Source organism: Phoxinus phoxinus (genome assembly GCF_949152265.1).
Source record: "Phoxinus phoxinus genome assembly, chromosome: 13".
Classification (NCBI taxonomy): domain Eukaryota; kingdom Metazoa; phylum Chordata; class Actinopteri; order Cypriniformes; family Leuciscidae; genus Phoxinus; species Phoxinus phoxinus.
In genome coordinates, this window is record NC_136888.1 from 14,793,876 (window position 1) to 14,821,383 (window position 27,508).

At 37.5% G+C, this 27,508-nt stretch overlaps 2 protein-coding genes and 1 long non-coding RNA gene across 4 annotated transcripts in view; 1 reads left to right on the forward strand and 2 right to left on the reverse strand.

Annotated features, from left to right (window-relative positions):
- LOC307008864 lies at positions 1 to 27,141 on the forward strand. Of its 2 annotated transcripts, none has more exons than XR_013799915.1 (3): positions 1 to 233; positions 761 to 974; positions 17,940 to 19,310. It is a non-coding gene; the product is annotated as an uncharacterized lncRNA (long non-coding RNA). The 2 variants fall into 2 exon arrangements; XR_013799916.1 differs by lacking the exon at positions 17,940 to 19,310 and adding an exon at positions 25,546 to 27,141 and having other exon boundaries at positions 41 to 233.
- LOC307008862 (transforming growth factor-beta receptor-associated protein 1) lies at positions 16,531 to 24,538 on the reverse strand. The gene is made up of 12 exons (XM_079632138.1): positions 24,468 to 24,538; positions 23,583 to 24,349; positions 22,972 to 23,166; positions 21,976 to 22,130; positions 21,144 to 21,226; positions 20,580 to 20,924; positions 20,432 to 20,489; positions 20,205 to 20,348; positions 19,695 to 19,835; positions 18,494 to 18,653; positions 17,841 to 18,262; positions 16,531 to 17,739 (listed from the first exon to the last, which is right to left on the reverse strand). The coding sequence occupies exons 2-12, from the start codon at positions 24,244 to 24,246 to the stop codon at positions 17,593 to 17,595; spliced, it is 2,514 nt and encodes an 837-aa protein (XP_079488264.1). The 5' UTR covers positions 24,247 to 24,349; positions 24,468 to 24,538; the 3' UTR covers positions 16,531 to 17,592.
- The window catches only part of fhl5 (four and a half LIM domains 5), a 3,681-nt gene continuing 1,456 nt past the window's right edge, over positions 25,284 to 27,508 (reverse strand). Inside the window, exons 5-6 of the mRNA XM_079632139.1 lie at positions 25,872 to 26,058; positions 25,284 to 25,753 (exon numbers count right to left, since the gene is read on the reverse strand). Coding sequence (XP_079488265.1) covers positions 25,602 to 25,753; positions 25,872 to 26,058 — 339 coding nt within the window. The 3' untranslated portion in view covers positions 25,284 to 25,601. The remainder of the gene's footprint in view (positions 25,754 to 25,871; positions 26,059 to 27,508) is intronic.

The window sequence follows — 27,508 nt, forward strand, 5'->3', positions numbered from 1 at the left end:
GTTTCTCCGTGACAAGTGAAATAATTGAAAAAAAGTAATTACAAACGCGAGAGCGAGAGAGAGAGAGAGAGAGAGAGAGAGGGGGGAGAAAGAATTAGACAATTCATAAATATTTTAAAAGAAAATAAGTAATAGAGTGTGAAGAAAAAAACGTTTTAAGTTCTTTTCCAGTGAAATCCGAGGGAAGAAATATCCTTTCATACATAACGTTACTTTTATTTCGAGGAACTCCGGTGAGTGTGTTTTGTAATTCTTTGTTGCTCTGTAATCAGTCGTCATATGTTCAATTAATGATTTATGGTAAGAAATATGATTGATAACTAACTGATGATGAGTAAATATTGAATATGCATGTTGTGACAAAGAGTTAAAGGATAGTTTTGTCATTAAACCAATCGGAGTTGAATCCAATGTGATGTTAAAATCAACTGCGTCACATTATGTGCATTGGTTCGTGTAAAAACAGCCATTTGATGATGGTTTGATATAGTTAATTAACTCTGGAGATATATATTGTTGTAAAATAATCAAGTATGTGATTTGCTGAATGTGTATGACGTTTAATTGTTGAGTCATACTGTCAGATATTGCTCTGTTTAGTGTTGATTAAGTATTCTCCCAGGATTTTATTTGTAAAACAAGTTAATGAGTTGCAGTTGAAGAAAGAAAAGCGAAAGATCTAAAATTTCATGTGATTTTATCTGTTGTCAATTCAGATGAAGTAAATGTGAATGAGTGACAAGTTCTCAACATTATGCAGGTTTTTTTCTTCTTCTTCTTGTTTCCTGTTGATGTGCACTCCTTGAGTTGATCGTGGACGAGTGAACGGCGAGCCAACGAGTGCCTAGTTGATGTCACAACGCACCTTTCTCTGGAGCGAGCTCAGTGTCCTTAAGCTGTCATCAAACAGATAAGAGAATACAACACACCACTCTTCGGATACCTTGAGTGAAACTGAGTTTAAAACTATCCAGGTAGTAAATCTTTCTTCTGTCACGTGACTACTTCTGCTTCTATTTTTTTCTACTTCATTAGGGAAATGATTAAATGGTTAGATGGAAGGTGATCCTTCTATACATAGTTCCCACAGGCCAAATAATGTCACGTGACCTCCCTGGAGACGCCATCTTTGATGGCATAAGCTGCTGTGTTTACAAAGTTTTACAAGCAAATTTCGAATATTTCTTTCTGTTTATAATGTTACGAAAATCATGAAGTGACAAAGTGACAGAGATTATAAAGAGACTCTATTAACACAAGACAGAGAGAGGTACAATGTGAAAATTTCAGTCATAAATGGTGTGGATCCGTATGCGCTAACGAAGGAAGCACTGATTATGCAGCTTTGCCTCAGATACAGTATTACAGCCCTAAGTATTATCATGTGTACCATTATCTGGTATTGGCTAGGAGTTTTTACACATGTGAGCAATTCCGAGCCTGGAAAGCACTGGAGGTGTACAATCAGTTTGCCGAGGGTTGGGTTAGTGACGTTTGCTCAAGTGCAATCAATGGAAAAGTAGTCATCATAGCGAAGGCATGTAGCATGATGCTAGACTATCTGTCTATTAAAAAGCCATAGCCTGCACAACTTAATTCCTATGTCCCCCTTAAAACAGTCATCGGTGCTTTCTGTAATATGCATGTACTTATTGGTACACTGAAGAATAGAGGTGGAACAGTACATGTATTCGTATTGAACGAATACGGGCGTCACGGTTCGGTGCATGAATATACACGGTATAAAAATAAATAAAACTCGCGTGCAAATTAATTAATATAATGCGGAACTACTTTATGCGGGTTCTTTAGGGACATAATCTGAGATTGCATAATCTGGAATGCGTGTGTTTGTGTGTGAGTGAGAGAGAGGCGCGGGCGCGATCGAACAGTGGAAACAATGTTGGTTTTGTATGTTTTTAATACCTCGTCATACAGACATCATTCAAACTGCAAATTGCATCGGTATACTGTAAAATCCAAATTTAACTGAACCTCCGGCACGATTTGAACATCCATTGACCCAGCAGGAGATGACCATTTTCACTTTTTATCACGAAATTAACTCGTTTCAGCTTCTCCTTCTAATGTTCTGCCCACAGAAATGGCGCCGGGTCGGCAATGTATTTCTTTCCTGGAAGGATCAAACTTTATAAAACAAAGACAAGTAACAACACAAGGAAAAGACTTTCTGAACTGTGTTTGGGGAACCATTTATTTTATTTGTCATACCAAACAGGCCTGATTGTATTTTTAATTTTTTTTTTGTTCTATTGATTTACAAATACAGTACATTTTCTTTTTATTTCACAAGTTGTAGTGAAATTGCTGTCTCAAATCCTCCTTACGAACTTAGACGTTAAGTATATTGTAATGCTACTGTGCCCATTCAACCTGATCAGTTCATTTAGAACCTTACACTAGAGTGATACAACGTGTTAAATGTTCATCATATAAAACGATCGTGTCTCTTCAGAAACTTTTGGACTAAACCGCTCAATTCATATGGATTAGTTTTATGATCTCTTTATAAACGTTTTGAAGCATCAAAGTGTCAGTTGCGTAGCTGTCAACAGAGGGTCAGAAAGATCTTTGTTAATGTTACGAAGATGAACTAAATTCTGACAGGTTTTTTGATTTGTAAATGTAATGTAAATTTGAAAAATTAACATTTTGGGGTGAACTAACCATTTAATGATTCTATATTGGTACTTTTTTAAAACCCAAAATACACTGCTACTTTTGAATGGCAAAATATCTACAGTATGGTGTAATGGATTTCATACCAGCTATTTTTAAATGGCAAAACATCTATGATTTAATGCAAAAGTATTAAAAGTAGATGTGTAATGAAATTCATTGAATGCACTTCTGAATAGCAAATCATCTATAATGTGATGAAATTCATTATACTATAGATTTTTTGCCATTCAAATGTAGCTGTCTATTCTGATGGAAATCAAATAGCCAGCAACAAAGAAATTGCAAATATTTTATTAAACTATAGTACATTTTGTCATATAAAAGACAAATACACTGCCAGGACCATATACAAATCACAACCTATACAGTACGGTACGCGTAGGACAATTGCCTTTGCCTCGGATCAACCTGGGGTCAAGTGTTTTTCTGAGGGCCACAATGTTTGAACCTCCAACCTTCATTAGCTTTACTGATCTGTTATTTGAAGATACTCCCAGTGACCAGAGCACTTCCTCACCCAGAAGAAAAACATGCTATATAATAATTATTGGTTCATGCAACAGGGATCTGCCTTTGAGTAAGAGCTAAAGATACCCCATCTAGACTGGGACACAAATTTAAGATTTCAATAAACTGACTGTACCACTAAAAGCTACTTTGAGTTTTATGAATGGAAGGGTGGATGGGAACTACTCAAGTAGATTGTCGGTGAAATTATAGGGTCTCGGAAATAGACACTCTGAAACTGGTCTCTGGGACGTTCTTCATCAAGCATGAAACGTCAAACGAATGCTGATACACAGGGCCGGATTAAGAGTTCAGAGGCCCCCCCCCCCCCCCCCTAACTTAATATACAAATGAAATAAACAGTGCTTTATTTTTTCAGCTAAAGTATGTGTATTTAACAGCATTGAAGAAAGTCATTAAATTATATGAAAATAAAACACAACATAGACTTCACACTGTATAAATTGTACATTGATTCTTATTAAAGCTACTATTCTCAGTCAAGAGTGAGGGATTTGCTCTTTGTATTTTGTTGTTTTATTAACAGGGAAATTTTTATCTGTCATCATTTAGCCTACTCTCTCAAGCCGTTTCAAACCCAAATAAGTCTCCCTCTTCTGTTGAAAATAAAAGTTATTTGGAAGAATGTGGGTAACCAAACAGTTGATGTACCCCAGTGACTTCCATAATAGTTTTTTTTCCTACTATGGTCAATGGGGACCAGCAACCGCCCGGTTAGCCACACTCCTCAAAATATCTTATTTTGTGTTCAGCACAAAACATAATTTTTATTTTTGGGTAACTATCCCTTTAAGGACAAGCGGATGCATGTTTACTATTAGGGCTACTGTCACTTTAAGATCTGAACGCAACGAGTCTAATATACACGCATTTGACAAGCAGATTTTTTTCTTATTTTTTTCTACTGTTATTTCACTTTAGACATAACCAACTTTGTTTATGTAAACCTTGTGTGTATTTGACAGTATTAGAGCAATAAGACTCGAAAGATAACTTAGTCCAGTACAGACGCTGTTAGACAAGCTTTTAGTGCCATGTGCGCGCCGGCGGGTGTAACGTTATTGCGCTCAGAAAAGCGCCCGTTAGAATAGCACATCAGCAGCGAATGACATGTTTAACCGGCAAGGCTTTAAAGCACATGCAAATAATTAATTTTTATAAAGTGTCCCGTTCCTCTGCATTTCATGTGAATATACGTCGCGCTGTACAGTATGTTGAGACGGAGGCGCCAGAACTGCAAACTGATAGAATGCACGATCCTACGATATTTCTTCAAAAGCAGATCGTGGAGACATTTTAATCATAATATTTGACATAATATTTGACGGTGCCCAGGGCCCCTTAGATGTCCTGGGCCCCTGGGCAATTGCCCAGTTGCCCTAATGGTTAATCCGGCCCTGCTGATACATCATTGTTTTTCGTCCCAAGTGGCAGTATAAAGATCACAGGTACAAAAACGTGAAAGAGAAAGGTGTGTTGTCGGTGTCAAGTGCTCAGCTCTGAGTTAAACGCATTGGCTTCACTTGCTTTTCATCTCCACCTATAGGTGGGTCTTCTAAAAGCATCAGCAACAAAGAGACTCTTTCTTTGGAGTTGGTATGTCTGATCCTCTACCTTTCAGACATGTCTCGCCTTTCACTCTTTTATGACAGAATGGGAGGAAAAATATACCCCTCGCTTCAGGGAATCAGAATCCATTAAAGGAATCGGTTAAATAAAGCTACCTAATGGGTTTTTCAGAACATCAATTTTGGTGGTTAAGTCCTGTATTTAAAGATAATAACTGATCCAAGAGTGTCTTCCAAAGATAATTGCAGGTTTTCTGTCTGCAAGAAACAATTTAAGCGGTTTTAGAATAAAACACGACAAACATCTAAAAGACCTAAAGAACAGGGAAGAGTTTAGGGAAGCAATGCAATGCAATAGTGAAAGCAAAAAAAAAAAAAAAAGTACAGAAGCTGTGCTATACTTTACAGTTATAATCAGCTGTAATCTTAATTATTAATGTGAATTAATACAATCTATATTAAAGTTGCAACAGATCTTTTCTTCGTACGGTTTACAGTGTAACGGACTACTAAAAAATAAATGTTGGATGGAGCCTTGCTTGGTTTTATTCATGCATTGTTCCTGATTGGATTTTGAAATGGCCGAATAAATTACTGCAGAAGTCCGACATACGTCACCAGAGAGATTTCACCAGAAGATGGAGTTTGAATAAACATTACTATTGGTGTGTCTCAATCAGCTCCAAAGTTCAGTAGTCAGGGCACTGATCAGGGTGTTAGCCATTTTAAGGGCCGACTCAATTGCAAAATTCTTCCAGTGCACTGAAAAGTTCGCTCTACATTAATCCGGATACATTTGAAAACGGCGTTTTCGTTTAAAAACGCTCTCCGTCCACACTAGCATTTTCCGATGTTTCAGTGTGGATGAGAAACTTTTGGAAAACGCACGAGTGTGCAAAGTAACATATTTTTGCAACAGTGTAAAAGTGAATAGCACAGAACAGTCACATTACCGGTATAAATATGAATATCTATTGGTATATTGCGTCACATGACTAAACTTACGTCATCGTTTTTAAATACCTCCGTTTTGACAGTCCACACTACAACGTGAAAATGCAGTTTTCAAATCTATCCACTTTGGAGAGCGTTTTCAAAAAGCTTCATTTTCATTAATAAAAACGCCATCTCAGTGTGGATGGAAGGCGAAAACGGAGAGAAAAAGATGCGTTTTCAGCGTATTAGTGTGGACAAGGCCTAAAAAAGTCCCACAATGCATAGTGTAAACCAGGGAGAACCGATGCTCACTATGTTCAAATTCTGAAGCGTGAAACATATCGTGCAAGCCAACATAATACACATCATGGCATGTGATAGGTTTTTTTTAAAAACAAACATAAAAAACATAAAACATACATAGACAGGTGGTGAATACCATTTGTAATTAATTTACAGCTAAAATTTTTAAGGGATATGTAACAATTAAGGAAACTTGCGGTCTTGGCCACTTGAGAGCGTATGAACGGCTACAAGCGACGGGTAAGTGCGCAAGACTGAAGGTCTTAAAAATGCTAAAGCGCAGTACGCTTAACGCACACTAATCCACACTACAGCATCAATTAATCAATTTATTCCACACTACAGCATCAATGCAATCAATTTATTACATATCTAACACTGCTTCCGTGTTATTTGAGGCTAAGCGTATCCCATCATTCATCACAAACGTATGTGCCCCTCCCCGAATTTCATGACATGAAAACTTTCCAGAGTAAGTTAAATTAATTAGATGTTACATATAATTTGGTAGTAAAACGTAAAGTATTGCACATTTTATTGGTGCAGTGACTGCAGAGATTTATGTATTTTGTAAAACGTTAGAAGCACCACAAGTCACGCAATCACGTAAGTGTTTCCCATTGAGTAAACTTGTTAAAACACTTGCAGAGATGCAAGTGTGGGTATTGGGACAGGCCCATCATGTAGTGAGCCAGGGGTCTTACCAGTGCCCAAATTTGTGTAGGCGATAAATATATATAGTATGTGACAAGTATGTACATATTCACTGTACTCATAAAAGAATAGGCAAAGTACCCAAATGATCTACTACTTCTGGCAAGATTCGGAAGTGTGCATGTACGATGGACACTTTGGGTGTTTCTCATTCTTTTATTTGTGCATCCTCGTTCCCTTTCCTTGTGTCTCAGCTCCACCCCTTTTGGGATGCAAGGGGACGATTTGTATAATGTAATCTTCTTGACCACTCGAGCATCTCTTCAAAGTGTCATCAGCTGCACTCAAGGGATCTGCCCTTATGTTAAATTTAGGTTATTTAAGAAATTCATAATAAAAACAGGTAATTATAAAGTAAGATTCCCTGTCGAAATATGTGAGCCTATGGTTTATTTAAACGGCAAAGGTAAAACCTAAATTCAAATGATTGTGATATTTATGAAAAGGAAGGAGAATTTATGTTTATTATACTACTGATACAGCCAATCGAACATACTTTTCAGTGTTAGCATAGTAAGCCTACTTTAAAATAATAACTGGAGTATGCGATTTCGGATGCAGCCACTGATTCACAACACGCACATGTAGATCAGTGTGTTGATCAGACATGTAGATCAGACCTATTTGCATATGACTGCCTCTCTAGAGCCAGAAGTAGGATAATTATTGTATTTGTTCAATCATTTTGACCTCGATCAATAGCCTAATGAAAAAAATCCCATATTTTACAATGATTTCAGAATTTTGTGACACTTTAAAGGTGACGTATTATGCCCCTTTTCACAAGATGTAGTATAAATCTATATTGTCCCCAGAATGTGTCAGTAAAATTATTGGATAATCATTGATAGCTGTGGATTCTACATCTACCGTCATTGTGAGGAGAACGTGAACGTGCATGTCTTCCATCTCATCTCACGTTACGTCTTCTCGGCCAATCATCGTGGAGAATGACTCTCCAAGTTAACTCCCCAAGACTCTCTCTCTAATAAGTTAACGTTCCTTTTGTATGTTGTATACAAGTTGTATATTATAAACATGTCATCTCTGTATGTTTTGCAAGAAAAAACAAAACAAAAACGTAACTTTCTTGCTGCGGAGGTTGGTCAGCTGTTTCCAAGCTGAGGTCGATCGTTAGTAGTACTGTAACTATTACACACACATTACACGCCAGCATTACACGCATCACACACATGACCAACGTCGGCCAATAGTGAGCTTAGGTTCTGACCTACAACCCAGTACACTAGGTGAACTCACTCCCTCACAGTCACAGGTGAATTCACGTCGCTTGATAAACTTAAGGTTGAGCCACTGTAGTTACTTGGACTATTTTAACAATGTTTTTACCAACTTTCTGGGCTGGAAAGTTTCAATTACAATAGAAGCCAATGGAGGAGTAAGACAGCTCTCAGATTTAATCAAAAACTTAATTTGTGTTCCGAAGATGAACGAAAGTCTTACGGGGTTGGAACAACATGAGGGTGAGCAATTACTGACAGAATTTTTATTTTTGTAAATAATAAAATTAATAATGTGTAAGTGTTACAACTTGCATTTCCTCTTTTAATAAACAGTTAGATGCCATTTAATTAACCGTACTGAAGGAAGACCTACATTGTGGGACAACAACAATAAAACAATTATTTGTGGACTAATGCATTTATAAATGATGCCAGTCATAAACAGTTGGAGTCCGGATGAGTAGACAGGTCCTCAGCGGAAAGTCTGGGCTAATATAGGAGCTTGGCACAAAACTATAAGACAACCTCAAGAGTATTTGACTGTGAGAGCTGCAGTGATCTCTGTAATTTCAGCATGTGCCAAAGTTGCTCTTTAGAAACCACAACTGATGACCTGTTGACTTTTAAGAACCACATGTAAGATGGTCTCCTCTGCCCCACATAATGATCTCTTCTGAGGGTTTTCCTCAATAGCAACATTCTGGCCTCAAAACAGAAGTGGACAACATGAAGTTTAGTGTTCCAGAACGAGCCAAATTCCTTTTCCTTACATTTTTCAGACATTTTTGAGAATTAAATACATTTAAGGTAGTTTGTTTTTGGTAGCTTTAAAATGCAGTATAAGGAGTGATGCATTTTTAAAAGAGTCACTTTTAAGGTGTTTACGTTGGTTTAAGGGGACACCTAAGCTATTTGTAGTGATATATGAATAAATTCAGTGAGGGCAGTTTGTGGTTTTATGGTGTACAAATAGAACAGCTGAAACCACAGGGCTAAACTTGCCAGTAACGTGGGTTTAGAGCCTTTGGTAAGTTGTGTTTGGTCGAAATTCAGCTATTAGTGGTAGAAATAAAACTTCAAATTTCCTCTTCTACAGATGTTCCAACTTAGAACTGACAATTGCAGACAAATTACCTTCAGAAGATTTTCTTACTCGGTTTGATTTGCTTTTCCTTAAAGATATGTTACTCCATTAAAATATCCGCTCATTCATCCACAAACCAGAGCAGGTGGCCAAGATCCAAACATTTTCATCTGGACAGGTTTTCTTTATCCTTCATCACCACTTAAGAGGCAATTTTGCTTGGAAATAAACTCCTTTGCTTGGTTTCTAAACATGGCAGCATTGCATTGACTAGCCTACCTATGAATAATGTTGTATATTATATAAATATGATGCTTTTGGTGGAATTCAGAAATTATTTGGCAGAAAATAAATGCACTCTTTAAAGACCAATTGTTAAGTGCCTTTTGGTTTTTTCGAACAATTAACAAAAAAAAAGTAAGGTCAGTTGAAGATTTTTATCAGTGTTAAACTACATTTACAAGGCTTCCGGCTGTGGGTTTGTTCCATTGAAATTAGCCAAATTATATCGTTGGACCTTGGAAATCCACTGTAATCTATACATTTACCCTCCATTATCTTTTCTAAGTTCCGTGACATTTCTGAAACGCCCTTTCCAAATTAAAGGACAGAAATGCGCCAGAGCCTGACATTATGAGCCGTGTGCTTTTTAAAGCAGCGCCTACTCAATCTCCATCTATCTGAATGTGAGATAAGCGTGACACTCAACTTCACGCCAAGTGCTCGTTATTGTGAGTATACACGATAACTATTTCTGAAATTTCTAAACTGTGACAGGTTACTTAGGTTGAAACCTTTGCATACTTGCAAATAAAAAGACATAATCCAACAATCATAGGCTTGAATAAAGAAGAGCACAGTTTTTATGCTACTAATAAATCATGATTGTGTCTCTGACATTTATATAGAGGTGCTCCTTACTTTTTATAAGGTCACATCTTTTCTCAGCCAACACACTCTCCATAGCGCAGTTCAATTAAAACACTCGCCCACTGTGCATTATTAAAATGAGCTAGATGTATAGGACATAGGGATGAAAATTATTATGAAAGTTTCACCTTTTGGACAATGTTCAATATGAATATGATGCAACTACACACACACACACACACACACACACACACACACACACACACACACACACACACACACACACACACACACACACACACACACACACACACACAAGAATAATCAAGGATTTCCATTAATCTAGGTAAAACTGATATTCACTCGTATTCAAATCATAAAATAAATGCTCATTTTTTAAATTCCGATTAAAATCTAGGGTGTTGTAAAACTTTTCACTGTGCCAGGGTTCAACACAGATGTGTGTTCATGAACTTTATGAAAATTGATGACATGCGTGAACACTACTGTGTGGTACTGTGTTTGGGGCCCTCATAATTTCTCAGCATGTGCCAATGGGAATTGCTTGTGCGTAGTTCCTATCCCACCATGCTGCGTTTTGTTTGGGTGTGTTCATTTGTGGAAGCTGATGTTTCTGAATTTCTAATTACTGCATGGCTGATGCTGTTTGTAGGTTCTTAAGTGCATGTCAAGGAATGTTCAGCCTTTAATCAACAGCGTTATAGTTCGGATGGATCCGCAGAGTTGCTGTAAAAGTGTTTTAGAGTAAATTTTGTAGGTCAGAAGAACATGTTAAAGGTCCTGTTCTTCGTGATCCCATTTTATAAACTTTAGCTAGTGTGTAATGTTGCTGTTAGAGCATAAATAATACCTGTAAAATTATAAAGCTCAAAGTTCAATGCCGAGCGAGATATTTTATTTAACAGAAGTCCCCTTTCAAAGCCTACAGCGAACGGCCGGTTTGGACTACATCCCTCTACTTCCTGCTTTAATGACGTCACTAGAACAGTTTTTTGACTAACCTCCGCACACAGGAATACACAAAAAAAGGGGCCGTGGTCTTGTTGCGCTCCTACAGAGAAGAGGAAGAGTTGCGTTTGTAGAGTGTTTGTCGCCATGTCGTCGAGACGCTGTTATTTTCATCCTGGAGTCAAATCACCTTATAATAACACTGACCGCATGCATCTCCACGTTATGGTAAGAGGCGTTACCTTTCCGGGCAACGTGCGCTAAGCTGCTGTCGAATCACAACACAGGAACCGCTGGCACAATCAGAACTCGTTACGTATTTCTGAAGGAGGTACTTCATAGAACAAGGAAGTCATCAGCCTGTTTTTAGGACAGTGAAAACAGCGGTATACAGATAAGTACATTTTGTGAAAAATACGGTGTTTTTTTACACGCAAAACATGAACACATTATATTGCACACTGTAAACACAATCAAAGCTTCAAAAACACAGGAAAAACGGGACCTTTACGATTGATTCTCTTCATTGTTTATCTCCTTTTTGCTCACAAAGAGTACTTAAAGGTATAGCGGAGGATTTTCTTTTTCCGGGTGGGTAGCCTATACTATTGGTCCACCTAAGTGTCAATCATTCTGGTGATATGTTTACGTAAGGCCATCGTACGTGCTCGTCCCTATGTAGTTTTCGCTTTCTGGTGTATTATGTGTGATGAGTTACGGTTTCAGCCATTCCTTTGAAAATGGCTGAGGGTCAAAAGAGAAAAAATGTATACGAAGTGTATGATAAGAAGAGAAAGGCTGCAGAATATAGAAACAAGACCAGAGTGATTTTGGGAGAATATTTCACACGCTGGCGTGCGCTAAAAGCACAGGTTGGGCTTCCCACTGATGCCGCAGTCGCGAAGAGACAGGTAAAGTTTGTCATGCTATTTGGAGAAATCCATTTAAAATCACTGCTAGTAAAAGTTAATGTAAGCGTTCCCTCTCGGGAGCAAATAGAGTGTTGCGCATGTGCATTTTTAAAAAAATTGGAGAGGGCGGATCTTTTCTAAAATTAGGAAAGATCCTCCGCTTTTTTTTTTAAGTCGTGTTGATTATCATAATCATAATAGTAGGCTAATGTATTGTCTTAACTATCATACATATATTTTGCACCGGATTTTGCTCTTTAGAATAAGCACTTGTTTGCTAGTACGGATCTTAATTGCAAAAGTATATACTGTCCCACTTTTTCGCATTTACAGACAAAGTGATCATTCCAAATTAGGCTGTACACCCAAATACTGACTGGACATTTACTTGTGGCTATGTACAACTTTTTTTTTCTTTTACAACTTGTACTTCACTAAGGTCCCCATTTAAAGGCATGAAATATGTTTAACCTTTTGATGCATTCATTAATAAATGTGTTTTAAAAGTCAAAACAGTGACCACTGCAGTAATTCGTACAATAAGGATTGTAATAGAAGACCATCGTAAGTAAGCAAAAAGGATTCATTTTTAAACCACTACCCAACAAATATTATGAACTTATAAAATAACATACTATGATCTGAAATTATGATCTGTATTACAAAAAATATTCCTTAGATCCTATTCTATTGATCATTATGTATATTCTCAAAGAAGTGCTTTGTGCTTCACCACTTTCATCAGCCATGCTGAATTTGTCTTAAAAATTACAATGACATAAAGTGTAGAATCATATGGAATTATATGTATGGGTAAAATGATGGTGGTTTTAACCAGCCTGAATGGTTAAAAATGACCTTTAACTGTAGTGGAGCATCATAACACACCAACTATAACCAAGGATAACAATGCCACAATGTGGACTTTCATGAGTCAGCAAAAGCAATTGCTTTCCTTCCCAGAAGCTGGGATGCAGTAGAGTTAGGAAAACTACTTTAAACGTATATTACACTCGGGTCCTCAAGTTCAAACGCCAGCCAAGGGAACCACCCTTTAGCATACACTCGGTTTAGTGCCAGCATGGCAATATTGTTTTACGATTCCAAGAACTGTACATTTCCTGACCTATTATATAATATTTAAACTCAATATCTTAATTTTCCCTTAATTAATACATTTGAGCTAAGAGTTTTCTTTGGACAGCGACCAATCTCATGGAGTCATTAGTGCTTATAGTCCCACTCATTATGTTAATAACCCGTAAGTAGAAGATAAACAGGTTTCCATTTGAGTACAGGAGTATGGCGTGTTCATGAATCTATATTTACTTCTCAAAAACATCTGCATGCAAAAGGCCCCATTTACTGCAAGATTAAAGCCAGTTCACCTTGCCAGCTTGCATAGCTCTTCTGCATACTAATCACATTTTGTTTTAGCCTTTAAATAGCACTCTGATGACAAATTGGTAGGCAGCTAAAGTTTGACATCCATTGTTACATGTTAATTAGACTAATTGCATGGCCGTCAAACATGCTAACAATGAGCATTCAGTCCATTGTGTGAGGGCACGACGGCTAGACAAAGCAGAGTGTGCTGGGAATGAACAAATCCCATATGTCCCGCTGTGGGATTAATCTACACGCCACACTACAGGCCATGTCTGGGAGCCAGGATGCATGGTAGGAGCCTGTGGTCTTCGCCTCTCCGCCGGTGTCTCCAGTGGTCTATGCTGTGACTATCCCCTGGTGGCCTGGCTCCAAAACCGAAGGTAAAGAAAGCTATGGAAATGACAGCGTTGCTTATAGAGGTTGAAAAATAGATATGTTTTGATCATCCTTTGAGCTATTTATTCTCGGATTTACTCCCTATAGCGTTAGTTTCTTCAAGGAAACTGCAAATTAGAGATGGTTCTATCTTTATGCCTTTTTTGGTACCTCACCATTATTGCCATCCAAAGGTTGCAAATTAAGATTCCCCTTGTGTCTCAGCAACCACTGAGGCCATAAAAATGTGTTATAAAGAATAGGTTGCGATCATTTGAGGCGTGTTTGCTAAAAGTGTCCGAGATGCACTTCCTCTTATATACAGTACCACTTCCCATGGTTGTATTTAAGCAGCTACCTGATGCTACCAGTATGCGCTCACAGTGTGAAGCGCTTTTGTTCAGATGCCCAACAGATGTCTCAGGATTATTGCATGTTGGCATCGCTGGCACCAACAGCTGACTGAGCATTTCTGTGTTTGTCTTAAAGAGGTAGTTCACCCAACATAAAAATTCTGTCATTATTAACTCACACTCACGCATTTTGAAACCTATATGTTGGTATTTTTCCAGAGGAACACAAACACAAGAGTTCATGGTGTTGAAGAGCTGTCGAGCTGCAAAAAGGAAAGAAAAACAAGTAGCTGACTCGTCTTCTGAGGCCAAATACTGACTTTTAGAAATTCAAAATGGATTCTTTTTTTTACCTCTGCCAAAACTTGGATCTAGCTTGTGTCCATGTCTAGAATTTAAAAAAAAAATAGCATAGCCTATTGATGTCATTGACGTTAAACACACATTCTTTTGGAATGACATTCTATAATGAACATATTATATTAGTATATATTATTTTGTATTTTTTTATTGTGCAGGTTAATGACACAAGTGTTACTATATATATTTACAATGTTACGAACAATATCTACAATACACATAGTACCATCATTTAACCAATGTGTTCTCTGTATAGTCTGTCATGACACACTTTGTCATAAATCATAAAATGGCACCACTTAATTTATATGCCCATTAAATTCAGCCATGAATAAACACAAAGTCTAAAACTGAATCTTTTCTGAAATGCAGGGTACGTTTCCAATGCATTTCGAAACATCCACTGAATGTTTTGAAGTAAACACCAGCATTTTAGATGTCTGCTTTTATATTTAGAAGCATGAAAGGAACATGTCTTTGTTTTTTCCTCCTTTCCTCTGTCTGTGGTGTAGATATTTATAAAGAGGGACCATTGCCTGCATGGTTCTCTACCACAATTTGTTCTGTAACTGTTGATTTTTGCATCCATCCTGTTTCCTCAAGTGTAAAATGGCCATCTGTGCAGAAGCCTTTAAAGATCCCGGGCTCCTCTCCAGGGGACATGCTGACCGGCCATATAAGCAAGTATCTGCACCAGATTGCTTTATTATTTGAGTATTGGTGAGATTCATAAATAACATCTGAAAGGTCAAATGAAGCTAGTTTAAATCAAACCTAAAACTGCTGCAAAACTGCAAGCTTGTGGGTTTGTAGTCTGCTTAGCCATGAAATGTCAAAACATTGAATGTCCCAAGAGGCAGCTATCAAAGAAGGGAGGGATCCTAAAGTAAACTCAGTCCACCCAAATGACCATCGGCCCGGCCCTGTACACAAACGGGGGCAGAATGAGTCACAGTCAGTGTGTTCAACACATAAATACAGTGCATATTGAATATTATACACTCTTTGTTGCACACATATGCACATACTTTATGCATAATCACTTTGTTTGCCCTAATGCACAATTGCACACTAAAGCATGTGCGCACACTGTTTGCATTGTACTTCACACATAGCAAATAAATAACATCCTGTGGGTTAGTTTTTACCTCATTTTGTTAAAAATGCCTATTAGGGACCATTAAGATTTTTTTTTTTTGTATCATTGTGACATTTTAGTAACAATTTAGCACATTTGGCAACAATTCTCTTTGCCATGCAATAAATCTCATTTTCATCACTGGAATGTGAAATGTTTATATATCATAGTGGTATATATTTGTTATATTGCCTTTTAATTTTTGCTGATTCAAATTAAAAGAACACCATTAGAATCACTATTTAAATCACAAAACAAGGCAAATGTGAAATGTGCGAATGCATAAAGGTCATGTCAATTTGAGAAATAATGTTATATATATTGTGACCTAGACATGGTTTTGTGAGAAAATACATGTGCTCTCAAAATACATCCCTTAGGCTAATTTGGCCTATGAATAATGCTTATGAACACTCTCTATATAGACACTATATATTTAGATACAAATAGATAGTTTGTCACATAAATCTATATTTAATTTTTGTTTAAACTCTACTTAAAGCCAGCTAGAAAGAGAGTAGCAAGACATTTATTCATAACAGGAATGGAAGCAGAAGACTGACTTCATGCAACAGTGATTCACTTTGACATATCACAGTCTGTTCGGTATATATTATGATTCACGTGTACAGTATAACATATTTGAGGTGTTTTTCTCATTTATTTTTTCATGTCCACAAACTAAACAGTCTGGTCTAAGAATTTGTCCACATAAGGTGGCTTGTCTGGACAGCACCATCATGTCCTGAAGTGGTGTGTAGCCTGGGTTTGTCAGGCTGCCAGTTCCACACCATGCTTGGGCTAGAAGCAGACAGAGCTGAGCCAACCCAGTCCAGTGGGTGTAAAAGACATGTCCACTTGTTTATTATATAGTTTGTTCTCTGGCACCCATGTCGAGGACTATAGTATGCAAAGCTCATTTCAACCGAGTCATAAGACATAAAGCCTCAATGAATCTATATGAAGCATGAATGAACATGGTTGAAAAGAATAGTGTATTATTATTTATACTGGCATTTGGCTTGTACTTGTATGTCTGTTATTTGCAGAGAAAGTACAACATCAAAAAACAAACAAAAAACATTAATGCCAAAATGATTTTATTTGAAATTTGATATTAAGACTTTGATTCAGCAAGGATGCATTAAAATGATCAAAAGTGAGAGTAAAGCCATTTATAATGTTACAAACTATTTTTTTAAGCTACACTGTGTAATTTTTTAAGTTGATTCTTAGCAAAAAACACTTTGTTCTTTCAAAATTATATGTGCTCATTAATCTATAATTACTTCCACCAACTAATAAAATATTCTCGTAAGCGCAGAATATGCCATTTATAATTCATATGAGCGAGTCGCTCGAATGGCGGCAGCCATGTTGCTCCTCCATCTTGAAAATACATTAGCCAAAGAGGGACCTGAGAATTTTTCTTTTACTGTCTATGGAAAATTCAAGCTTCGCCTTTCGCGGTTTTACTATCAGTGGCAACGTGACGAATGCTAGAAAGGGGCTAGAGGGGCTACAAAGTATAATATTCAGTTGGTAGTCATATACAATTTCACCGCTAGATGGGAGAAAATCCTACACAATGTAGCTTTAAATAAATGCGGTTCTTTTGAACTTCATATTCATCAAATTTCCATGGTTTCCTAAAAAGTTAAGCAGCACAACTGTTTTTATCATTGAGGATAATAAGAAATATCTTGAGCAGGAAATCAGCATATTAGAATGATTTCTGAAGGATCACGTGACACTGAAGACTGGAGTAATGATGCTAAAAATCAGCTTTACCTTCACAGGAATAAATGACATTATAAAATATATTGAAATAGAAAACTATTTGAAATTATAATATTATATATTGAGTCCTACAGGTATGTATTCAATTTTACAATATCCTCCCAGCTACTGTATATTGTGGTAGAAGTGCATTGTAGGCCTATATGTACAGTTGTTGTGGTTTCCTGTTGGTGTTTGTGGCTAGCTTAGCTTGCGCCATATATGCTCAGCAATTTGTCCTAGTAATTGCCTTGCTGTCCAAGTAATTACAGTCTTTATTGTAAGCAACCTAGTAAGGCAGCATCTGCTAGGAGAACAAATGCAGTGTAAATGGGAATAGGTGTGAATAATAGTGTGTCTGTTGTTGTTCAGTGACCGCTTTTACCACCATGACAGGAAATGTGTGTCAGCTCTCCTGTCGGCCTGCGCAGGAACTCGGGCCCTGTTAGACGTTCCTGGCATGAATGGCAAACACATCCTCTGTCAACTCTGATTTTTTCATGCGTTGCTTCCATCTGGGAGCATAAAGAATAACATTAGCATTGCTGTTTGGGTTAATATTGAATATTCAAGATATTTTTACATGTTAAACGGCTTCACTTAGAGTGCGTCTCACCCAGGCATGCTTGTGTCTTTGAGTTTCCACCTTGGCTAGGCTCATCTCCAGACCTCTCATTCTTTTGTCGTGCACCGTTCCTCTCATTGATTCACACAGGAACCGCAGGACAAGTTTGAGAGACCAGGAGCCCGGCAGCACCCTCAACACGCTGACTAAATCAAAAGACGCTGCATTTTGGTTCAGCAGGTCCACGGCTGCGATCACATGATGAGCGGACTCCAGGTAGATTTGAAGCAGGGTGAGGAACATTCCCTGTGTGAACTTCCCGTCTCGTCCAGCAGAGGTCCTCCAACAGTAGCTTGCAGCAGCTTGCTGGTCTTTTTCTTCATAGACCAAAACCTGCAGGGCCTTTTTGTGTTTACCAGATTTCCCAAGCAAAATTGCTTTCTCCATATGAAGAGACGAGGATGTTATTTGCTCTGTGACAATAAAGGGTATAGCAGTTTATTTCATCCATGGACTCTTTGCATAAGGAACTGAAAACACAATTTAAAGTACACTCTCGGAAAAAAAGTTACAAGAGCTGTCACTTACAAAAACTACACCTTTTTACCTGATTTACTCCCAAAGGGTACTGCCCCAGTGACCGCTTTTGTACATTTTTCCTGACAGTGTATCAAAGGTCTTTATCCGCATGTTTTTGTGCTCACCATATATAGTATCAGCATTATATAAAGAAGATTGCCAGAGTAACATCTGTAGTTTATGTCTCATCTCTTCCCTGCTGGTTTCATTACTGTAGTCACCCTCGATTGACTGCAATATCCATTTGACGTATGATGAGATGAGCATGGCATGATGCTTTCCCTCCTGCGGATAGAAAATGTGCTTCTTAAATGGAGACATTAATGGAGTCATGTCATTCATTGTTACATACATTTTTGTCACTGAGGTCCACTTATAATGTCTTTTGCATTGTAATTTTTCACAATTATTTTTCACCCTACTCATGGAGCTTGTGTAAGGCTGGGCAAGGCTTGGGCCCTGTCCCAAATAGCACCCTAAAGTTGTGAAAGTGATTCCAGCAATGTTGTTTCTCTGTGTTGAGAATTTGTATTGTTCGTTGTGATGTGGACTCTGTTATTCTTTTAGATTTAGAACAAGTTTAAAAACTATATTTTTATTGTTGTAGTTATGGTCCCTGGTGTGAAAGGGCCTTTGTCGTTGTTTCATTGTTCAATTCTAGAGTTGTGTCTGTTTAGTAACCATGGTGATTTTTGTTTGAAACTTGTTAGTCTTTAATTTAAGACTTAACTTTCTGTAATACGTTCCTGAGACTTAGAAATAACAGCATTTATCCTGCTTTCTCCTTATTACGTCACTGTGAATGACCGGGTGAATTTTCTGATCGCCCAGTGCTGATGTGCAAACGTGGACGGTCATGTGTTGATGCGATGCCACGGAATTGCAGAAGTTCAAACACGTTTTTTTGCAACTTAGTTTCAATAAATCTCTTTTTGGACTGAGGAAGCGTTTAGTCATGAATGTTACAATATTTTTAAACCAGTGTTGTTTTCATTAACTAAACCTTAAACTATTATACACATTTCTGTTAAGTGAAATAAAGCTTAAATAAAATACAAATATTATATGAAAAACTTATTTTAGTTAGTAACATTTCTAATTTTCCTTAAGTTATTTTTTTTAAACTATTAAAAATAACAAAAGCACATAACAAAATTACTAAAAATGTAATTAAAATTAAAACGAATACTAAAAAAACTAATTTTAGATATACACATAGGCTACTAAAATAACACTGTTTCATATATATAAGCTTTTTGTAATTCAATGTAAATCTGATTCCTCATGACCCTATAAATCCTCATCAGGGTACAAGCAGAATAGTACCTTGCTGTGTAATTCATTGACTAAAAATTCCAAGTATAGAATCATGGCAACTGCGTAGTTGGTGAGAATAGTAAGGACTTCCTCCGGTGCAAACATAATGTGGCTGCTTGCATGCATCTTTGTAAAGATCTGTATTCCAGCCTATATTAAAATAAAGAGCATGATTTAGAAGCATTTCAAACACATTGCTGGCAATGCAATAAATCAAATAATACTGTTCAAAATGCTGTATGGGGTCAGGAAGTTTTTATTTTTTTATTTTTTTTATTTAAGAAACCAATACTTTTATTAGGGACACACTCAATTGATCAAAAGTGATAGTAAAGACTTTTACACTGTAAAAAAAAATAAAAAAAAATCTATTTTAGATAAATTGCTGTTCTACAGCTTGTTTGTTCAAATTCTAGGAACATAATGTTGTTTCTTTTATATTGCCATGCCAGAGGCAAAAGAGTAAAATGAAATATGTATAACTCTGCCCTCTGCTGTTGATAAACAGTATATACTTGCCACTTGGTCTCTCTGAAGAACCCAATCTACAAACTTCCGGATGATGGGTTTATGTTTCAGATTTGAAAGAGTATTAACTATATGCTGGAAGACACTGATGTGTAAGGGGTATTCGTTCTGGTCCTCCACAATTTTAACCCAGGTCTGAAAAAAAAAGAAAAAAAAAAGAACTAGCTTAGTTCCTCTATACTCATCGCTCTGGATCTTTCAGTATGATTCAAAGATACCTGAATTGCATTGAAGTGCTGGCCTTGGCTTTGATAGAGCAATCCAAGTGTGAAAAACCTGAAACGGCAGGAAATTAGTTTGGCTCTTAAAAGTACACTAGAAAATAACCTGTAAATGCTGAAGTAGCCTCAAATGATGAGCGCACACCTTTTGTGTTGCTCCAAGTCAGGCACACACATTTGGAGGTTACAGTCATTCTGCGACGACACAAGCTGGTCCAGTTTTTCATATTCTGCTTGTTCCAAATACAGCTTAAAGAGCGCAGAGTCAATGTCCCGAGGACATATTTGGCCCTGTCCTGTTGGCCTGACTTCTCTCAAGAAGTCATCCAAAAAGCGTAGGTATTGCTGAAATGTCGGCCAGTCGTCTCGACTTAACGTCCACAGGTCCTTGGCATTGCTGACTGCTGTTGTCTGAGGTGTAAAGTCTTTACTCACAACAGGCATAGCTGGATAAAGGCTAATGATTTCCCTCGGGTCTAGTTCACCTTTACTGGAAAATAAAAGATTACACAGGGAACAAAAATTGGTTTAGGATTTATAGTACTTACAGTTTTCACTTAGAAATTGCTAGTACATTTCACAAATAATTAAAAAGAAACAGCAACACGTTGATTTATGTGAAATGTGAATGATTTGAAATATTTATTTTTAAAGCAAAAGCTGTCAAATTGGTTTCCCAAATGCAATTAAATGTTAAAGCGGTACTTACATAAAAAGCTCCTTTGCCTCCACAAAAGCCTCTCTGTAGAACTTTATCATTCCGGATGTACAGATTACATTTTTATGTAGATCCTAAAAGTAAAGTGGTGAATGACATGAAGAATTGAGATATATGAGATCTATAATAGCTGAGCTGTTGTTTTGTCATCAACCATGTACCGGTATCAGCTTTCTCTCCTATATATGTTAAAATAAATATGTATATATATGAAATATTAAACTTAGAGCACATTTAATTCTAAAATCTTGTAGTACATTTTATGTGAGCTCATACATTCAGTCTGTGAACTAATGCATCTATGATCTTTGCTTAATACGGTTGTAAGATGATTTTCAATCCTAATGGAATGACATCTGTGCATCTAGTTCAAGTGCTCATATGAATTACCTTTGCTCAGTGTGTCTAAGAAGCTCAGTCACATGCAGACCTACTTATTTTCACTGACCCCGTGGCACCATTAAAGGTATTATGAGTGGTTTCTATGCTTTAAGCATTTATTCTCATACAAATCCGTTTTTTAGCAAAATATACCTACTCGTTAAACATAATCCATGTGCTAGCATATGATGAATTAATGAGGTATTATTGCACCAATGGGTCCAAAGAGCAGTGTATGCTGACAGTATGTATGTATGTGTAACAAAGGCCAGCTAGGAAAGAAGAGAATATTAAAGTCTGTCTGTCTGTCAGTCATTATTTAGTGCCCTTGAATGTGTTGTAGACTTCCTTGATTTACACTGGCTTATGGATTACATCTTTGTGTATTAAAGGAAGATAAGACATAAATCCACTCTGTTTAGTACTTTATCATCAGTCTTACCTTATACGAATCCTTTGGCAAGAGATCTTGAACCCTGTCCAGCAGAGTCAGGGCTTCATCAACTCTCTGTCTCTTAACCAGCTCTTGAATCTGATCCTCCAGCGGAACTGGTGACAGCCGGTGAATCTCTTTGTCAGCAACAACGAAAACACTTTCTATAAATTGAAAGAGAAGCAAAGAAGAAAGAGTTAGGAATAAGTTTAAAGTGTGCCATTAAATGACTGTATAATCAAAAGTATGACAAGATATATTATTATAGGGGCCGTTTTCAACGAAAAAATGTAAAGTGTTTTCGGTCGTTTATTTACGACAACGGTGTTTTGGGGGCCTGAAAACACAAACTCTTGAAAACCGGTTTCAAAGTGCAAGTTTTTGAATATGATGCCTTTATCGTCTCAGTGTAACCTACAAAAACGCAAATGTATGAAAACGGTGACATCATGCACATGCATATTACGCGTTCATTCTACAGGTGCGTATTTTTTCTTTACTAAGTGACATCGCCTACTACTGGCCTGACAGAATAATACAGCGTTTTTAGTCGTTTTCACGGATCTGTGTGAATGGGGATCGTTTTGACAACATTGCTCTCTGTACCCGAAAAACGCAAAGGAAAATTTTTTCCATTTTAGTTCACAACACCATTATCAACTAAAAACTGAAAACTTTTTATGCGTTTTAGCCGTTAATTTACACGACAACAGCGTTTTGGGGGCCTGAAAACTTTTGAAAACTGTGTGCAAGTTTTTTTTAAACGACATCGTAATCGTGTAAACTATAAAAATGCAGATTTGTGAAAACGGTGAGGTAATGCGCATGTGACATCGCCAACTACTGGCCTGGCATGATTAATACAGCATTTTTAGTTGTTTTCCCAGATTCAAGCAGAATTTGAAAAATGTTTTTAATATACGAGCAATAAAGAACAATTATGGCGCCTCTGAACTGGCTGATGAAGGATTTTTGAAAGATTGATGTTGGATTGTACGAACGAACCTTCTGTTGAGACGAGAGACTTGGCACTTTGTAAAAGGACAGTTTGCTTCAGCTGTTGGTCCAGAATGCTGTAGATATGAACAGTCTGATTTTGTAGAGCCAGCACATATGGGAAATGCACTGCAGCGTCCACCACTCCATCAGGCCACTGTACAGGAGGATGCTGGGAAGTACCATTCTTCATCACAAACATGCCTGCATAACATATAGGCTGCTTTTAATTTATTACTTTTTAAAGCAAATAATTCATTTGCACAATAATTAGCTCTCAATGTGTCAATTGTTTCAATAAAAAAAAATGTCAATGCTAAAAACATATTTTCAGAAGTTGCTCTTTTATAGTTCAAGTGAGTTAATGGAGTTCTCACTTATTAAGTATGAATTATTTATTCTAAAATTCCTTTGAAATAGGCCTAAATCATTGAAAATAAAAGGGAGTTAAAAAGTAATAAATATATAAATAAATTAGGCACTAATTTAAATACTGCTATAATTGCTAAGTTGCAGAGAAAAGGCTAAGAGAAAAAAATGTAATGATAAATGTTTCTGTTTATATTTTTTAAATTCTTTTGTGTTTGACTCATATGAGATAAGGGTATACAAATTCTTACCCAAACTTCCAGGCCCATTTAAAATGAATTCTCCTTTTCCACATTTGTTGGCAATGATATTTTGTTTTCCCATGTTATGTTGGAATAGATCAATGGTGGTTTGGCTCTGATAATCATGGAGCAAATATCTGTCACAAGTGGCCACACACAGACACGTCCCATGCGCAGCCAGAGCCACAGGCTCCTGCGGCAGAGCCACCTGTCTCACGCACTCCCATCTGTCCACACACACCTTATAAACGCTCACTATTTTCCTCTTGGCCGAAGCTGCAATGAGCTCCACTGAATCAGTCTGAACCGCTGACTCACTGACATAGAAGAGTGACACGTTCTGGATTTTCTTCAGGGCAGGAATTGGTTCCAGGGAGAACATGTTAAGCGCCGTGACTGAACCATCCCAGAGAACTAAGAGATGGTTCAGAAAAGGGACCGCTGTCAGCTGGCCGATTGCTCCGCTCCGGCCCATCTGTCTCTTCCCCACCTCCCGCACTGAAAGGCTTTCTTCACCGCTCACGCTATTTACAGTGATGTACTCGACGAGTCCCTCTTTGGTCCCAATATAGAGGTTTTTACCAAAACACTCCAAACATTGAATGCTGGATTTGTCTCTGCCTCTCCCTGAGGGTATTTTTTGGAAGACTAACACAGGAGCAAAGACTTTCATGGTTATTTACTCTTAGCTCTCAGTGGCACTTAAAAACAAATGAGAAACGTAGTAAACTGGGTAGAGAAAGTAAACAGCCTTCATTAGCTCCGAAATCTACATGCTGCAAACAAAGCAAACACATTACAGTAGGTTAAATAATAAAAACACAACCAATTCAAATAATATTTAGTGTTTGTATAGCCACAATGCTAAATGAAACGAGTTAAGAACGGTCTCACCTCATTAGAGTAGAAGCTGTCAGGGACGTTTCTTTTTTGCTCAAGTGTATTTTGACCTTACCATGTGACTCTCATCCTGGGAGGAAGTTGGTGTCAGCAGTTTTACTGCTTTTACTCTGACGGCTCTGAATAGTCTGGTTGCACAATGCCAAATATCCAAGAAAGAGACTTTGCTGCTTGCTACATTAAACTGTATTTTATGTCTGGTTATTTTTAGACAAATTTTGCATTACCAATGGTCAATTATACGAATTACAGTAAAATATATAGAACAAGCTACGTCACTACTATATTTGAAGCCACAGGCATGACGTTGTAGCGGTCAGGTACAAGTCAGAGCTCTCAAAGAATTTAGAGTTTACAAGGTGTAATTACAAGTTCTACAAGGATGTGAATTCTTTTTACAAGTCTGAATCTTAAAAATTACAGTAATTCTGACATATGACCTCTACTCATTTTATTTTGCTAGTGAAACTTAAACAGAAAAGTCTCCCTGTAAAAACCCCATGAAATCAAAATGGGTATTTTGTGTCCTTACACAAACACAAGCGTTAATGCTCGTGTATGCCACAACAAAATAGCAGTTTTATGCATGTAAAATGTAGTCTTTCTATCCAAGGACAATAAACCAAAAATATAAATGACTTAATTGTTCTCAGAGACATAAGCTTAGTTGCCCAATGCCCACTATAAGCCGAGCCCGAGAATCATTCCCACCTTTCACCTCATTCACAGTGGCCATTAATGTATGCATTGTAGTTGTAGTATGGGGAAGTGCATGTTTATGTCTTTAGACTTTAAAAAACAGGCAGTAAACAAGAAGAAAACATAAGTTTATTGATTAAAAGCGCACTTTGTGTGTGCTTGAACTTTTGAACTTTTCAAACATTTGCAATATTATTCCATGCTTTATGAGAACAATTGTTTCCAAATGGTCATTATTGTAAACTTATTCAACAAAACATTAAGCATAATCAGCAGGCGACACAGATAATTAATGTATTCATTGTTCATGTTTATTCATCATGCCATTTATGTGAGCAGAAATCCAAATCTAAATCTATTTTGCCCTCAATAGCTTCCCTGCGACAGTTGGACGACTGTGCTGCTGTTGTGGTTGTCTGACCCTGGAGCTCACTTCTCCCTTCCACAGTCGGTGCACAGGATGTCATCCCGCTGGGTGAGGAATCCACGGCCCACCAGAGACACAGAGCACTGCATACACGTGAAACACTCACTGTGCCACTGCCGCTCTTCGAACGAGATGTACTTAGCACCTGCCAAGCCTGGACACACACACACACACATAGTTGTTTTACAGCCAAGTACGATGCTGATGAAATTTTTAATTTTAATTTAGAGGCGCATAAAAATAGCCGCCAGATGTAAAGAATGAAAACATACTAGTAATTGGCTTAGTGCAGCCCACGCACTTCTTGGCATACAGATTGCTGAAGCAATCCAGGCAGTATGGGTAGTTTTCTCTCGAGGTAAAGCGCTGGCCTGCCAGTTGTCTCTTGCATCCAATGCAAGTGAAACACTCGCGGTGCCAGGGCTTATCGAGATACGTGACACCGCCAGTTGTAATGGACTACAGAATTGAAAGTGTGGATTTCAGTACAGTACAAGTGTTGGACAATGTTGAACATTTAAAGGAATAGTTCACTCAAAAATGGCACAAAGAAACACAACTTTAACCACCAATTTGTTAAAACGTAAAATAGAGTAAAATGAGTTGATGTGTCAGGTTTGCAGGTAGCACTCACGAAGACGATTCAAATAACAGGCTTTATTAAGCCTCCAAAAACTCAGGAGATCACAGGAACAAACCTGTGTTTCTACACAGACGAGAACCGACAGAGAACAGAACTGAACCAGGGGTATAAATACTTAGGAGGTAACAGGAGAACTCAATTAGACACATGGTGATAATCAGTAACTAAGGGAACAAACTGGTACACACACAAGGAAACTAGGGCTGAATCCGAAATCGCCCCCTATACCATCAAATACGGCTTTTTTTAAGGGGACAGCCATTTGTAGTGGTGTCCAAAACCATAGTGGACGTTATTGAGTGCACTCTTTCTATCCCACAATGCACCACAAAACCGATGTGCACTCAACGGCTGTCCGAATTCGTTCGCTCGTTTTCATTCACTCCTTCAAGTGAACTGTATTAGTGGACTAACGTAGGGAATAGCGAATGAGGGTTAGGGTCAACCTACAATGTTGGGGAACACAGGCAAATGGGAACAGGGAAAACTGAACCAACACACAATGAAACTAAACAGACATAGTAATAACCCTGACAACATGAGAGTTTCAAAAACAGTATGTCATTAACTATGTTTCCATCTAAAGTTGTGAATTTAATTTATGTGCAAAATTGGAATGCGACACAAAACATTTGCGAATAAAAGCAACATTTCCACCCCATGTGTTCAGGAGAACAATACTGTCTCTTCCTGGGAAATTGGCGCAAAAAATATCTGTAATAAAAATATAAGTTACTGCAAATGGTGACTGGCTCAATAAACGCTGTCATGTTATTTTGCGTTTGAAGGTGGATGCCTGTTTGGAAATGCAATCATGCACTGTAAAAAAAAGTGAGGAAAGCTGTTGGCTGTGAGACAGTTCTGTGAGGTAAAATATACCCCAGCACGTCTTCTTATCGAATAAAAAAAAAAAATCACATTTTTAGAATTTATTCACATTTTAGTATTTCCATCTAGCCTTTTTTGTAAATGCGATATCCCAAAATTTGCATAAAAATAGGTGGATGGAAACATAGCAATTTTTTACTCACCCTCATGTTCAACATATGTACTGCTTGCTCATTTCCATGCAATTGCAATAAATGGGGACAAAGCTTTCATGGTTGAAAAAAAATGCAAAAGCACTATAAAGTATTATGAAAGTACAGTCCATACATTTCATGGATTATATGCCACATCTTTTGGTGCAAAATGAGAGCTTTGTGTGAGAATTTGGCTATGTTTGTGGTGCTTTTGCATGCGTTTTGAATCTCAAAGGCCCCAGTT

Coding starts and splice junctions, on each gene's coding strand:
- LOC307008862 (XM_079632138.1), bottom strand. CDS start 24,246: ATGAAAGTCTTTGCTCCTGTGTTAGTCTTCCAAAAAATACCCTCAGGG. Junction 23,167..23,582: donor AAATGGGCCTGGAAGTTTGG/GTAAGAATTTGT, acceptor TATGTTATGCAG/GCATGTTTGTGATGAAGAAT. Junction 18,263..18,493: donor TAATGCTGATACTATATATG/GTGAGCACAAAA, acceptor TTATTGTCACAG/AGCAAATAACATCCTCGTCT.